This window comes from Kogia breviceps, chromosome 7 (assembly GCF_026419965.1).
Source record: "Kogia breviceps isolate mKogBre1 chromosome 7, mKogBre1 haplotype 1, whole genome shotgun sequence".
NCBI lineage: Eukaryota > Metazoa > Chordata > Mammalia > Artiodactyla > Physeteridae > Kogia > Kogia breviceps.
The window spans coordinates 65,717,299-65,731,955 of NC_081316.1; the positions used below are offsets into that span (position 1 = coordinate 65,717,299).

The window sequence follows — 14,657 nt, forward strand, 5'->3', positions numbered from 1 at the left end:
ACAGAAAAAAGGTAAAATCACAAAAATCTAAAACTTAAAGTGTTCATAGACCTGATTTTATTCAATGTATAGGAAATTTTGCAAAACTGGCCATTGCCAATCAGGATTTGTACTTCCTGATTCCTTTTAAGATTAAATTTTAGGTTGAAGTAATTAATTTCTACTTCAAAGATTATAGTGGCAAAAGAAAAAATAATTAGAGCAATTTCCCATCCTTGCTATGAATTAATACTAGAGATCATTTCCTGGAGGAAACCTAGATCTGGCAAGGCCGAAAACAATAGGTTCTTTCTATCAAAAGGACCATAGTAAAGAGTAAGCTCTCTTTGTCAAAATTGGTTTGTCCTAAAAAGAAATGTCTTTCTGGGCTGTTTTCCCTGAGGACACTACTGGACAGTCCTGTTGGGGTGAGGAGGCAGAGTTTGCGGTCTTTAGAGACTACAGACAACAGTTGGGGCTTAGTCAGAAGACATACTATATGCACAAGACTAGCATATATTTTATTCCTCCCTTCCTAGATAAACTGTATTCTCTCCAAAAGTAGTCTTTTTCCTTTTGTAGTTCCCAATGAACAGAGCACCGAGTACATAAGCATTTCATATTTGTTAAACTGAATCTTTTAGAAGCTTGGAATGCAAATGGTTGTTTTTAACAATAATTAAATAGTAACAATTATTATTATTATAACTGGGGTAAAAAAGCCCCACATATACATTGACAGTCAGCAAATACTATCAATCCAAGAAAGCTTAAGTAATCTCAAATTTTGAAGTTCAGGAAAAATGCCTTTGCAAAGAGTAAACCTAAAGCACAGAGAAATTAAGTAACCTGGCCAAAGTTATACAATCTGTTACAATGCTGGGACCTGTGTAACAGGCAGACTTCAGGTCTAGAGATTTTTTTCCCCTCTATTCTGGTATGTTGTCTGTCTTTATATATGGTAAAGCTTTATTAAATCCACCTAATTAAAAATATAGCCTGAAATACTAACAAGCCTGAATCACAAAACATTTTAATAGATATGACTCTATAAAGGTATGCTAAGCACATATAGCAAGTAATAGAAGATGTCTAATCCAATATGAATTACTAAAGAAAAAAAAAAAAACAATTGTAATCATCCATTTGAGCCGTAATCAGTGGATCCTCCAAAAGTGCTTTCTTGTATTAGTTAAATATACCATTTACAACATTTTCCACTAATTTGCTTGGTAAATAAGTAACGAAAAAAAATTCAGGCAAGATTTAGCCCAATTAGAAGTATAATTAGGTTAAGTTTAAACTAAGTAACCTAATAGTGAGGACCTACTTTGTAAAATAGAACTGTGCTGTTTGGGGCATTATAAAGAGTAAAGAGAAGTAAAATACAAACTATAAGGAAATCTAGTTGAGGATATAACACATACAGAACTCAGATGTCAAATAACAACTCATAAATCAAAATGACAATACATGTATAAAACTTACCACAAGTAGTAAACTATACTAAGGATTTTCCTCTCACTCACCTTTTTTCCCCACTGTTCCCCCTTAATCTTTCCATACAAGTCTCATTGTCCCATTCACAAATCATTTTCTCCAGCTCTCCATCTGAATGCTAACTTCTTCACTACTCTTAAGCTGCACAGTCAATGATTGTTACTGTTCACCAACAAAGGTTTTTCAGATCCATATCACCTGGGCTAATTGCTGATTTTGAGGCAGGTGTCCATCAAAAAGGTGATCTACTTACACGCTCTAGATTTGTCTTCAGTACTAATGGCTCATCTCTTTTTTTCTGTTCATCCATTTTCCTTTTTCCCATTTCTGTATCCTCTGGTAACAGCCTGTGGATTTGATCTTCAGATGTTTTCTCCTCTTGTAACTTTTCTTCTCTCAGCTAAAAATACAAATCACACCAAGACAGTAGTTTTAGGCAACTATACACTTAAAAACATCTTTTACTCAGTAGCCTATTAGAACAAACAGGAAAGTTTTGAGACTATTTTCTTATTTGATATAAAGCCCTCTTAATTTTTAAGTCTACTTTTACTTGAATCTTGCCAAACATTCCCTTCGTGGCTTAAGATTTAACTGCTCTGCATTCTTGAGCAATATGAAATCACAAAGGCTAAGATAATACACATAATCAAAAAATAAGGTTTATTTACTTAGCCAAAAAAGGCGGAACCTAAAAACTTTCCTTACTCCCATAAACCAGATATAACTGCACTGGACCAGGAGAACAGCAAAGATGTAGGCCACAGAGGGCCAGAGAAGTTGGTCTAGGCAAGACAGGTCTTTGGGCCTACTGGAAACAGAAAAAATGGCTTATCATAGTTCCAATGTCCTACAATTTATGTGGATCTTGTGATCCACAGGATAGGTCAAGATACATTGTCTACAAAGAAAGTTAAGGCAGACTAATATGCTCCTCATTTGGGGGAGGTAGCATGGCATTATGAAAATAAGATGGGTTTGGGAATTTAAAAACTGGGTTCTAGTGGTTCTGTCACTTATTTAGCAGCTATATGATCTTGGGCAAATGAACCACCATATGCTCACCTACAAAATAAGATAATGCTACTTACTTTGCAGATATTGTTGTAAGAAATAAATGAGACAATAATATAAAGTATTTACTGTAGTATCTTGCTATATACTTATAGTATATCAAGAGTTCCCTTTCCTAACCTCCCTTTATTCTCTTTTCATTGCCTGGGATTTTAATAAAATTTAAATGACAATGTATATGAAAGCAATTCTAGGCTATTAATATTTTTAATCATACTTATAAAATAAAACTAAAGAATAAATATTTTTCATTGGCTGTCAACTGGGTTAAAAAACAAAAACAACAATAACAATAAAAAACAATAAAGATTTAATCTTATCTTTCCAATTTCCATAGGTATGATTCCAATAAGCCTGAGCTAGTCTTTAACATGCTGGGTCTAATTCAAGAGGTTATGAATATGCAAAGAACACCATAAACAACGTTACGTCAGGAGGAGATTCAAATGAAATAATGTACTCCCAACTCTGCCCAAGTCAAACAAGAACACAAGAGGAAGAAAGCTAATCCATAGCTAGGCAGAAAGCAAACCTGAAGTCTATCTAACTGCCCACATGAAAGATCAATGCCTTTTAATGATCTTAGATCAATGCCTTTTAATGATCTTAGATGACCACAGGCTACAAAGGGGCATTTCACTTTTAGAGGACAGAAAGGCAGAGTGGCACACACAAAAAACAGGTTTTAGCATCACATTATCATTTACTGAACTCTATGTTTCAGGTGCTGAGCTAAAGCACTGTTATATTATCTCATTATCTCTACTTTAAAAAACAAAACTAAGGTTTAAAAAAAACTATGGCAAATTCACAGAGCCATAGCCTTGGAGCTGGAATTCAAATCTACATTTACCTCAGTTGTTCTCAACCAAGGATGATTTTGCCTCTCAGGATACATCTGGCAATGTCTGGAGACACTTTTGGCTGTCACAACTGAGGGGATAAGGTGTGTGGTGCTACTGGCATCTAGTGGGTAGAGGCCAGAAACTGCTACTAAACATCTGAAATGCATAGGATAGCCCCCAACAATATATGCATACACAGATGTTGCTATTTTTTAAAAACTAAATATAAATTTCCTGTTTTACGTATTTTAGTGTTATTTTGTTTTGTGCTTAACTGTGTTTACATACTATGTTCTCTGGCTTCTCTCGTGTTTTAGAATGCATCCTTTGCCTCCTAATAATGTTTATGGCTGCTCTCAAAGTTTTTGACAATGAACTTGTGTGTTGTTGGCAAAACAACCTTCTCACTGCAGTGTTGAGTCTCTGCTAACACAGCATCACCTTAAAGGTAAATATTTACAAAATTGAAAAACCCATATATACATTTAAATCTTCACATGAATCATGTTGGTGTTTCCTCTGTATTGGGTCCTGCAGATGCTTTCTTTTGTCCCTTTTGATGGTTATTTATAAGGACTTGAGAACTTGGTATCTAGGAAAGAGTTTTTATATTCAGTGAAAATGACTCAGAGTGTCAGAAAATAGCATATAAACTTGAATAAGAAGTATCAATAACTGCTGTTTATTGAACTCTTCCATGTTTCGGGCATTAAGTTTATAGAGCTTACCTTATCATTATCATTGTATAGACACAAAAATTAACATTCAGTGGTTATTTCCTGAAGTCAGTGTTTGAATATCGAAGAGCTTAGATTTTAAAGCAAACCACTGGCTTCAAATACCACGGTTTCTCAACCTCAGTACTACTGACATTTTGGGCTAGATAATTCTTTGTTATGGGGAGCAGGTCAGAGTCTGAGTAGAAGGCTTATTCATGAATACTTTATTGGGGAGCAGGAGTTAAGGATGGAGTAGTATAACAAGGAGAGACAGCGAGCCAATAAAAGTGGTTGTCTTGACAGTTGGCTACAGAAGACAATATGAGAAACTGTATGCAATGCAGCTCAAGACTATCAATCAGAAGTGAGAAAGGGGGAAGTGCATATATATATATATGTGTGTGTATATAAATAGACTCCCACTTCCTGCTGACCAAAGTTTGCTCCACTGGATGTTAAATACCCCTGACACTGGCTTGTACAACTCAAGTAAGTTCTCATGGTAAGGACTGCAACAGCAACCACAGAGAAGCCCTAGAAAGCAAGAGGCAAGCAGTAGGAGCCAAAACAAGAGATCTCAGCTTGTACCAAGTGAAGCCGCCCACCACTGTAAGTGGAATGCTTATTACTGCCTCCATTTTTTAAAAAATTTATTGGCCACGCCCAGCAGCTCACGGGATCTTAGTTCCCTGACCAAGGATGGAACCCATGTCCCCTGCAGTGGAAGCGGGGAGTCCTAACCACTGGACTGCTAGGGAAGTCCCTGTCTCCATTATTATTTTTTTTTTTGCAGTACGCGGGCTTCTCACTGTTGTGGCCTCTCCTGTTGCAGAGCACAGGCTCCGGACGCGCAGGCTCAGCGGCCATGGCTCACGGGCCCAACCACTCCGCGGCATGTGGGATCCTCCCGGACTGGGGCACGAACCCGTGTCCCCTGCATCGGCAGGCAGACTCTCATCCACTGCGCCACCAGGGAAGCCCCCGCCTCCATTTTTAGACTTTAATTATTAAAGAAAAACTATTGACTTCTGTACAGTAATCTCATTCTCAGCCACACTATCAAGAGTACAATGTAATTTTTTTCCTCAAAATATCTTTACTTTGTCATCATTAATTTTAAAAAATAAACTTTTTTTTTTTTTTTTTTTGGCCAGGCCACGTGGCATGCGGGATCTTAGTTCCCCGACCAGAGATCCAACCCCTGAAGTGGAAGTGCAGAGTCTTAACCACTGGACCACCAGTGAATTCCCAAAAATAAACTTTTTTTTTTTTTTTTTGGCGGTATGTGGGCCTCTCACTGTTGTGGCCTCACCCATTGCGGAGCACAGGCTCTGGATGTCCAGGCTCAGCGGCCATGGCTCACGGGCCCAGCCGCTCCGCGGCATGTGGGATCTTCCCAGACCGGGGCACGAACCCATGTCCCCTGCATTGGCAGGAGGACTCTCAACCACTGCGCCACCAGGGAAGCCCCCCAAAATAAACTTTTAAAAATCAAAGCATTATACACAGTATAATAAATGTAAATGTAAAGCATGACAAATTAGACAAAATAAGCACATCCATGTAACTACCACCCAGATCAAGAAACAATATATTACCAGTACCCCTTGTGCCTATTCCTCACCCCAAAGTAAGTAACCATGATCCCAGCTTCCCACACTAAAAAGAATCATTTCACCTATTTCTGAAATTTATGTAAGTGGACTCTCATATATGTATTGAATCTGTCTTCCTTCAGTCAACATTCCATTTGTGAGCTTCATCCATGTAGTTGCATGTAGTAGGTTGCTCTTTCTCATTGTTTTATAGTATTCCATTGTTTGACTACAAAACAATTCTATTGTTAATGGATATTTGTGTAGTTATTAATTTACAGCTATTTACAAATAAACTGCTATGTACATTCTTGAGTATGTATCCTGATACACATACTGTTCTGTGCGGCATATTCTAAAAGAGAAGCTGTTTAGTCATAACGCACGGGTACACTGCCATAGTTTCCCCAAATTGGTTGTACAAATTACACTCCTACCCCAACCTGCAATGTAGCAGAATGACAGTTGCTCTCAACCTTGTTAACACTCAGTATTGTCTATTTTAGCCATTTCAGTGCATATATATATATATATTGATACAGCATTGGGACTTCAATTTGCATTTCTCTGATGACTAAAGATCTAGAGCAGTTTTTCATGTCTTTATTGACTATTTGGAAATTCTCTTTTATGACGTGCCTATTCACATTGTTGCCCTTTCTCCTTTAAAATATTTGGGATTTTCCCTAGTAATTTGTAGGAGTTATTTATATTTTTTGAATATGAGGCAGTTTTCAAGAAAAAAATATACCTACAATATACATACATACACCCACCCACACACCCACACTTTTTTTCCCCTCTCACGGTAGCTTGCCTTTTTCACCCTCTTGTTAGTGCCTTTTAAAGACAAGATGCTCCAGGTTTTAATACAGTTTAATTTAGCATTAGTGTTTTCTATATCCCATTTCAGAAATTCTCTCATGGTATCTTTAAGCAGCTTATTATTTGACCTTTCACATTTAGATCTACAATCCACTTTGAACTGATATTTTAAAAATCATCTATGGGGCTTCCCTGGTGGCGCAGTGGTTGAGAGTCCGCCTGTCGAGGCAGGGGACACGGGTTCGTGCCCCGGTCCAGGAAGATCCCACATGCCGCAGAGCGGCTGGTCCTGTGAGCCACAACTACTGAGCCTGCGCGTCTGGAGCCTGTGCTCCGCAACGGGAGAGGCCACAGCAGTGTGAGGCCCACGTACCGCAAAAAAAAAAAAATCATCTATGTTGAGGCATAACCTACATATGATAAAATGATCACATGGAATGCACAGCTCGATGAATTTTGACAAATGCATATATCCATGTAACTGTATCCCTAATCAAGATATAGAACATTTTTACCACCTAAAAAAGTCCCTTCAAACCCACTAGTGGGAATTCCTTGGCAGTCCAGTGGCTAGGACTCCGTGCTTTCACCACCGAGGGCCCAGGTTCGATTCCTGGTCAGGAATCTAAGATCCCACAAGCCGTGCAGCACAGACAAAAACAAAAACAAAGACAAACGACAAAAAAAAACCCACTAGTAATCAATCTCCCACGCTACTCAGCCCTAAGCAACCCTTAATCTTATAACTATGACTACAGATTAGTTTTGCCTGTTATAAAATCATACAGCATATATTCCTTTATATCAGGATTCATTCACAGCATATTTTTGATATTCATCCACGTTACTAAGTTTATTATATTATATTCCTTTTATGGATGAGTTATATTCCATTGTATGAATATACCACAATTTGTTTATCCATTCAAGTATTGTACATTTGGGTTGTATTCAGTGTGGGGCTGTTATAAAACTGTTATGAACATTCATGTCTTTTTGTGAACAGATGTTTTTATTTTGCTTGTCTAAACAGCTACAAGTGGAATTGCTGGGTCAAGTAGTAAGTATATGTTTAAATTTATAAACTGCCAAAATGTTTCCCATGGAGGTTATACCATTTTACAGTCAGCCCTCCACATCCGTGGGTTCCACCATCAGTGGATTTAACCAACCACAGATCAAAAATCAAAAATCAATGTCTTTGGTGGAACCCATGTACACCAAACCTACAGATACCAAAGGCCAACTGTACTCTGTGATTTTATATAAGGGACTTGAGCATCCATGGATTTTGGCATCCACGGGGTTTCTGGAACCATTCCCCCACAAATACTGAGGGAGGATTACATTCTCACTAACAATGCATGAGAGTTCCAGCTTATTTACATTCTCATACTCATTTGGACACGTGGAATTCTTAGCCTTTTAATTTTAGCTATTCCAGAGGATGTAGGGGATATCCTATATGTGATTTTAATGAATATTTCCCTGCTGGTTAATTATGTTGAGCATCTTTTCATATGTTTAGTAGCATGTCATCTTTTGTGAAGTGTCTATTTTCAATAAAACCTTTTATCCTATTTTTTTAACCTTATTATTAGGTGCATGAGGTTTTTTTTATAAGTTCTGGATAAAAGTCCACTGTTAGATACACATTTTGAGACTATCTTCTCCCAGTCTTTGCTTTATTTCTTAAATGAGTGGAGGTTTTTAACTTTAATAAAATTCAATATCATTGTTTTCTTCTGTGATTAGGATTTTTTGGGTTCTTGTCTAGTAAATCTTTGCCTACCCCAAGGTCAATAACTTTTTCTTCTGTTTTCTTCTGCATAGTTTTAGCTTTTACATTTAGTCTATGATGCATTTTGAATTAATGTTTGTATATGGTATAAAGGAGAGATCAAGATTGACTTTTACTTATTCATAGGATATTCAGTTTGTTCCAGCACCACTGTTGAAAAGACTGTTCTTTTGACACTGAATTACTTTTGTGCCTTTGTGAACATCAACTGACAATATATAAGTGGGTCTATTCCAGGACTATACTCTATTCCATTGACTATATGTCTTTTCCTTATGCTGACACCATAGTGTCTTGATGACTATCATTTTAAAATCTGCAAGTAAAGTCCTCCAGTAATAACAGTCATTATTCACAGACAACATTATCCTCCATGTAGAAAATCCACTAGAATCTACAAAAAAGCTACTAAAACTACTAAATGAGTTTAGCACAGTTGTAGGATAAAATATCAAAATATAAAAATCAACAGTATTTTTATATACTCGCAAGAATTGTAACACTTACAGTAATATCCAAAAATGTGAAATATTTAAGATAAATCTGACAAAATATCTGGGAAGTGAAAACCACAAAACACTGCCAAGAGAAACTAAAGAAGACCTAAATAAATAGAAGAATATCATGTTGATGGATATGAAGACTCAATTATTGAGATGTCAGTTCTCCCCAAGTTGATCTATAGACTCAATGCAATCCCAATCAGAATGCCAGCAAGTTTTTTGTAGAAATTGGCAAGCCAATACTAAAATTCAGATGGATATACAGAGAACCAAGAAGCCAAAACAACTTTGAAAAAGAACAAAATTGGAGGATTAATACTAATGGATTTCAAGACTTATTATAAAGCTACAATAATCAAAACAGCATGGTATTGGTGTGAAAATAAACAAACAGATCAGTGGTACAGATACAATACAGAGTTTAGAAATAAACCCATAAATATATGGGTAACTAATTTTTGACAAAGGTGCAAAAGGCAATCCAATGGAGAAAGGATAGTCTTTTCAACAAATGGTGCCAGAATAACTGGGAAATCCATATGCACACCATATATAAAAATTAACTCAAAATGGATCACAGACCTACATGTAAGGACTAAAACTCTAAAATGTCTGGAAGAAAACATAGAAAATCTTTGTGACTTTGGGCTGGGAAAAGAATTCTTGGATATAACACCAAAAGCAAAATCCACAAAGGGAAAAAAATGTATAAACTGTATTTTTTTTAAATAAATAAATTTATTTATTTTTGGCTGCTTTGGTTCTTTGTTGCTGTGAGCGGCTTTCTCTAGTTGCAGCAAGCGGGGGCTACTTTTGTTGCAGTGTGCGGTCTTCTCATTGCAATGGCTTCTCTTGTTGCAGAGCATGGGCTCTAGGCACGCGGGCTTCAGGAGTTGTGGCACGTGGGCTCTAGAGCGCAGGCTCAGTAGTTGTGGCCCATGGGCTTAACTGCTCTGTGGCATGTGGGATCTTCCTAGACCAGGCCTCGAACCTGTGTCCCCTACATTGACAGGTGGATTCTTAACCACTGTGCCACCAGGGAAGCCCTAAACTGTATTTTTTGAAAATTAAAAACTTCTACCCATCAAAAGGCTCTAAGAAAATGAAAAGACTGACACACACTGGGAGAAGAATATTTGCAAAGCATATACCTGTTAAGACTTGTATCTGAAGATCTTTCAAAATTCAACAGCAAGAAAATACAAATAAACACATGAAAAGATGCTCAACATCATTGGTCATCAGGGAAATACAAATTAAAACCACAATGAGATACCACTACACACCAGTTAGAATTGCTAAAATTAAAAAGACTCACCACAGCAAACATTGACAAAGATTGAAAGAAACCAGAACTTTCATACTCTACTGATAGGAATTAAAATAGTAAAACCACTACGGAAAAGTTTGGCAGTTTCTTAAAAAAGGACACACACCTACCATATGATCCACCCATCTCATGCCTAAGTATTTACCTAAGAGAAAAAAAAATTTATTCTATACAAAGACTTGCATGTGAATGTCCACAGTAGCTTTATTTGTAATAGCCAAGAACTGGAAACAACTCAAATGTCTATTAATAGGCAAACAGATAATCAAATTGTGACATATCCATACAATGAAATAGTACTCTGCAATAAAAAAGAATAAACTATTGATACATATAATAAGTGAATGAATCTCAAGATAATTATGCTGAGTAAAAAAGCCAAATAGAAAAGCATAAACACCTTATGCCAAAAAGAACAAACAGGTTAATTGGACTTCATCAAAATTAAAAACTTTTGTGCAAAGGACACTATCAACAAAGTGAAAAGACAACCTATAGAGTGGGAGAAAATATTTGCAAATCATGTATCTGATAAGGATTTAATATTCAGAATACATAAAAAAACTCTTACAACTCAACAACCAAAAGACAAACAACCCAATTCAAAACTAAGCAAAAGACTTGAAGAGACATTTCTCCAAAGAAGAGATATAAAATGGTCAATAAGCACATGAAAAAAGGCTCAACATCATTATTCATTAGGGAAATACAAATCAAAACCTAATGAGATACCCACTAGAATGATTATTTTTTTAAAACTCAGAAAATAACAAGTGCTAACAAGAACATGGAGTAATTGGAGACCTCATACATTGCTAGTAGGAATGTAAAATGGTGCAGCTGCTGTAGAAAACAGTATGACAATTTCTCAAAAAATTAAACATTCAATTATTCCCATGACCCAGCAATTCCACTCCTAATTATATACCCAAAATAAAACCAGGAGTCAAACAGATACTTGTATTCCAATGTTTATTGCAGCATTATTCACAAGAGCCAAAAAGTGGTAAGGAGATGAAAGGATCAACAAAATGTGATATATGCATACAATGGGATATCCAGCCAAAAAAAGGAATGTAGTACTAAAACATGTTATAATGTGAATGAACCTTGAAAACATTATGCTGAGTGAAATAAGCCCGGTCACAAAAGGACAAATATGGTATGATTCCACTTACATATCTAGAATAGGCAAATTTGTAGAAAGAAGGTTAGAAGTTACTAGGGCCTGGGGTGATGGTAGAATGGGGAGATATTAACGGGTACACAGTTTCTGTTTGGAGTGATCAAAATCTTTCGGAAAAAGAAAGCAGTGATGATTGCACAACATTGTGAATGTACTTAAGGCCACTGAATTGTACACTTAAAGTGGTTAAAATGGCAAATTTTATGTCATATATATTTTACAGCACAACCTATTATGTAAGTATCATGAAGTTCCAGCTAGCTTTCTATCCTTTTAGATACTACAATAAACAATCTGTATGACAGGTTTACTCAAAGCAATATCCTAGTAGGAGGCTTCAACTAGTCTTCTGATTAGAATCAGGTAGTTAGAATTGTCTAACAGCTAAACACAGGGGCAAACAGACTTCCTAGCCATAGGGCAAGGCACTGTCAAAGGAATAGACTGTTGAGCTCACTAGATTCTTAAATCCTATTCATGCAAGAGTGGAGATGCCTATAGAATATTTGTAGCTAATCCATGACTTGAATAATACTCATTTCACCATGAAAAATTATTTATCTTCATAATTGTAGAATCTGAGTGATGGGTATACAGGGGTTTTATTGTTCATTTTATTGTTCTTTTCTATATTTGTTTAAATATTACACAAATTAAAAATTTAGAAATCATTTATAACATCCATTATGCAAGTTAAAAAACCTCAGATGCTGGGTGATTATAGAAAGAATTGAAGGGCTTACAGGAGCCTATGCAGAGAAAGTTCTGATTATAGCCTCTCAAATGCTAGGTAACTACTCCAGAGTATGTATTCCCTATTAGTACTTCAATGTTAATTAGCCATCCTTAGAGTTTAAAGCAAAACACATATACACCACACTGTTTCAAATGAAATATTTTAAAATACATTTCATAACATCCAGAACATACTTCTTTCTATCATGGATTTTTAACACAAATTGCTTGTGTCCAATTGCTTGTTTTCAAATTTCCCTTCCCTCAGACACTATGAGCTTCTTTCAACCTGGAACCATGCTATTCATCCTTGATTTCCCCCCTCCCACTTTCGTTCTGGACATAGAGCCTGTATTCAATAAGTTTAATTCCACAAATATTTACAGAGCACTAGAGTCTATGTGTTAGGCATTGCTTTTAGTGTGAGGATACAGCCCTGATCAAAAATGACAAAGATGTTTGCATGGTGCTTATATTCTATAAGACTGTGATTGAAATGAAAGATGTGATTGGACTAATCAATTTTTAAAAGGTCTTCCAACAAATATTCTCTGCAATACAAACTATACCTATTTTGGTGACTCTACCAGTCCCCATGCTTTGGGGAGCTTCTCTCAATTCCACAATAAAAGGTAACCAACCCGACAGTGCCATGAACACAGGGCTGGTGGGAAGAGTGCTGCTCAATGGCATTTTTTTTAAATTTGGAGTTAACTGTTCTCATTAAATCTACATGCTTATCAAAATTACCTCCATCCCCAACCAAAGATAATGTTCCATATAGCTGTCCCAGGCTGGAGAAGAATTTATTACTAATCTAACACAGTCACACACAGAATGTGCCCTTACAGTGACAGCATAGATGACAGCAAAAGTTCTACTCTAAATGGACTGATAATGATAGGATTTTTCTCTCTAAAATATATCAGAGCTCTCAAAGGTTAAAATACACAAATCTTCACCACCCCAGTCTCTTTGCCTATATAGGAAACCATCAAGTTGTGAGAGCATTTATTACACATCAGGCCTCACAGGTGTTCAACAGGAATCACTAATGCCTCTTCCACGTGATGTCTTCAATTAACCTGAAGCCTTTGGTTTATTTTGTGGAGCAAACCATTCATCTCTTTTAACTTCTGCTATTGCATCAGCCAATAATTTGCTTCCCTCTGGATCCATCTTCGAGAGTTCTCGAAACGCTTCATCCCCCACAAAGCAAATTTCATGTCCATCAGGGTCAGTCAGAATGATCACTTGCACTGTTTCTTTCCCTGGAGTGTCCAGACTCACAAGGAGAGTCAATCTTCTGATTCTCCCTTTTTATCAAGTCTTCTAAGTCTGACAACTCTTTCTGGGGGCAAGAAAAGGCAATTCGTCCAAAAGCTGCTGCATGATCAACTGCCCCCTGGATGCCCTGTAGCTCCAGCTTACACTGGTTATCAGCATAGCCCAGAAAAACTCTCTGCTTCTTTTCATCTTTTTCATAAATTTTCATTCCCAGCAGATTAAACCAGTAGTTCAAGGACTTCTGAAGATCAGAAACTGCTAGAGTTAGCTTTTTGGGTTTTTTTGTTTTGTTTCGTTTTGCGGTACGCGGGCCTCTCACTGTTATGGCCTCTCCCGTTGCGGAGCACAGGCTCCGGACGCACAGGCTCAGCGGCCATGGCTCACAGGCCCAGCCGCTCCGCGGCATGTGGTATCTTCCCGGACCGGGACACGAACCGGCATCCCCTGCATCGTCAGGTGGACCCTCAACCACTGCGCCACCAGGGAAGCGTGTGTGCGTGCGTGCGTGTGTGTGTGTGTGTGTGTGGTACACGGGCCTCTCACTGCTGTGGCCTCTCCTGTTGCGGAGCACAAGCTCCGGAAGCGCAGGCTCAGCGGCCATGGCTCACGGGCCCAGCTGCTCCGCGGCATGTGGGATCTTCCCCGACCGGGACACGAACCCGTGTCCCCTGCATCGGCAGGCGGATTCTCAACCACTGCGCCACCAGGGAATTCCTCTAGAGTTACCTTTAATACAGGATCTGACTGAGGTGGACTGCGGTTCTGCAAATAGAACTTATATCCTCTGGGGGATTTGGTTTCAAAAACACGTACTGCAACTTCATTGAGTGGCCACTCCAGCTTTCTGGCTTTGCAGACAGCCTGGCTAAAAGCAAGCGTGATACCCATGAAGTCACTGACAAGCTATAGTCTCCGATGCCATAACTGTAAGTCAGTTCTGCATCAAAATGATCATCCTCAGGTCCAAATTCTATCACTGATTTACTCCATTTCCCATCATAAGGCCTTCATCCCCAGGACATCACAACAGAAACACACCATCTGGAAGCGGTTTCCCACTTTGAACACGAAGTGCAGAGCCCTGAGAGTCGCCATGACCACCTACACTACTCACCCCTCACGCGTACAGTGCCGCACTGCCCACAGGTGACACCAGCTCAGTAATCCCAATGGCACTTTCAAGATTAGAGGCTCATGCATCCATAATTTTCTCATTTTCGTATCTAAATTGGTAAAATGGTCCACCACCCTCTGACAGTAGACTACAGAAATAATTTG

The 14,657-nt window shown here is 37.8% G+C and overlaps 1 protein-coding gene and 1 pseudogene across 1 annotated transcript in view; both read right to left on the reverse strand.

Moving 5' to 3' along the window:
* Positions 1-14,657, reverse strand: part of RNF169 (ring finger protein 169) — a 95,452-nt gene that overhangs the window by 32,646 nt on the left and 48,149 nt on the right. The window contains exon 3 of the mRNA XM_059070802.2: positions 1,733-1,879. Coding sequence (XP_058926785.1) covers positions 1,733-1,879 — 147 coding nt within the window. The remainder of the gene's footprint in view (positions 1-1,732; positions 1,880-14,657) is intronic.
* Positions 13,052-14,474, reverse strand: LOC131760643 (glyoxalase domain-containing protein 4-like; annotated as a pseudogene).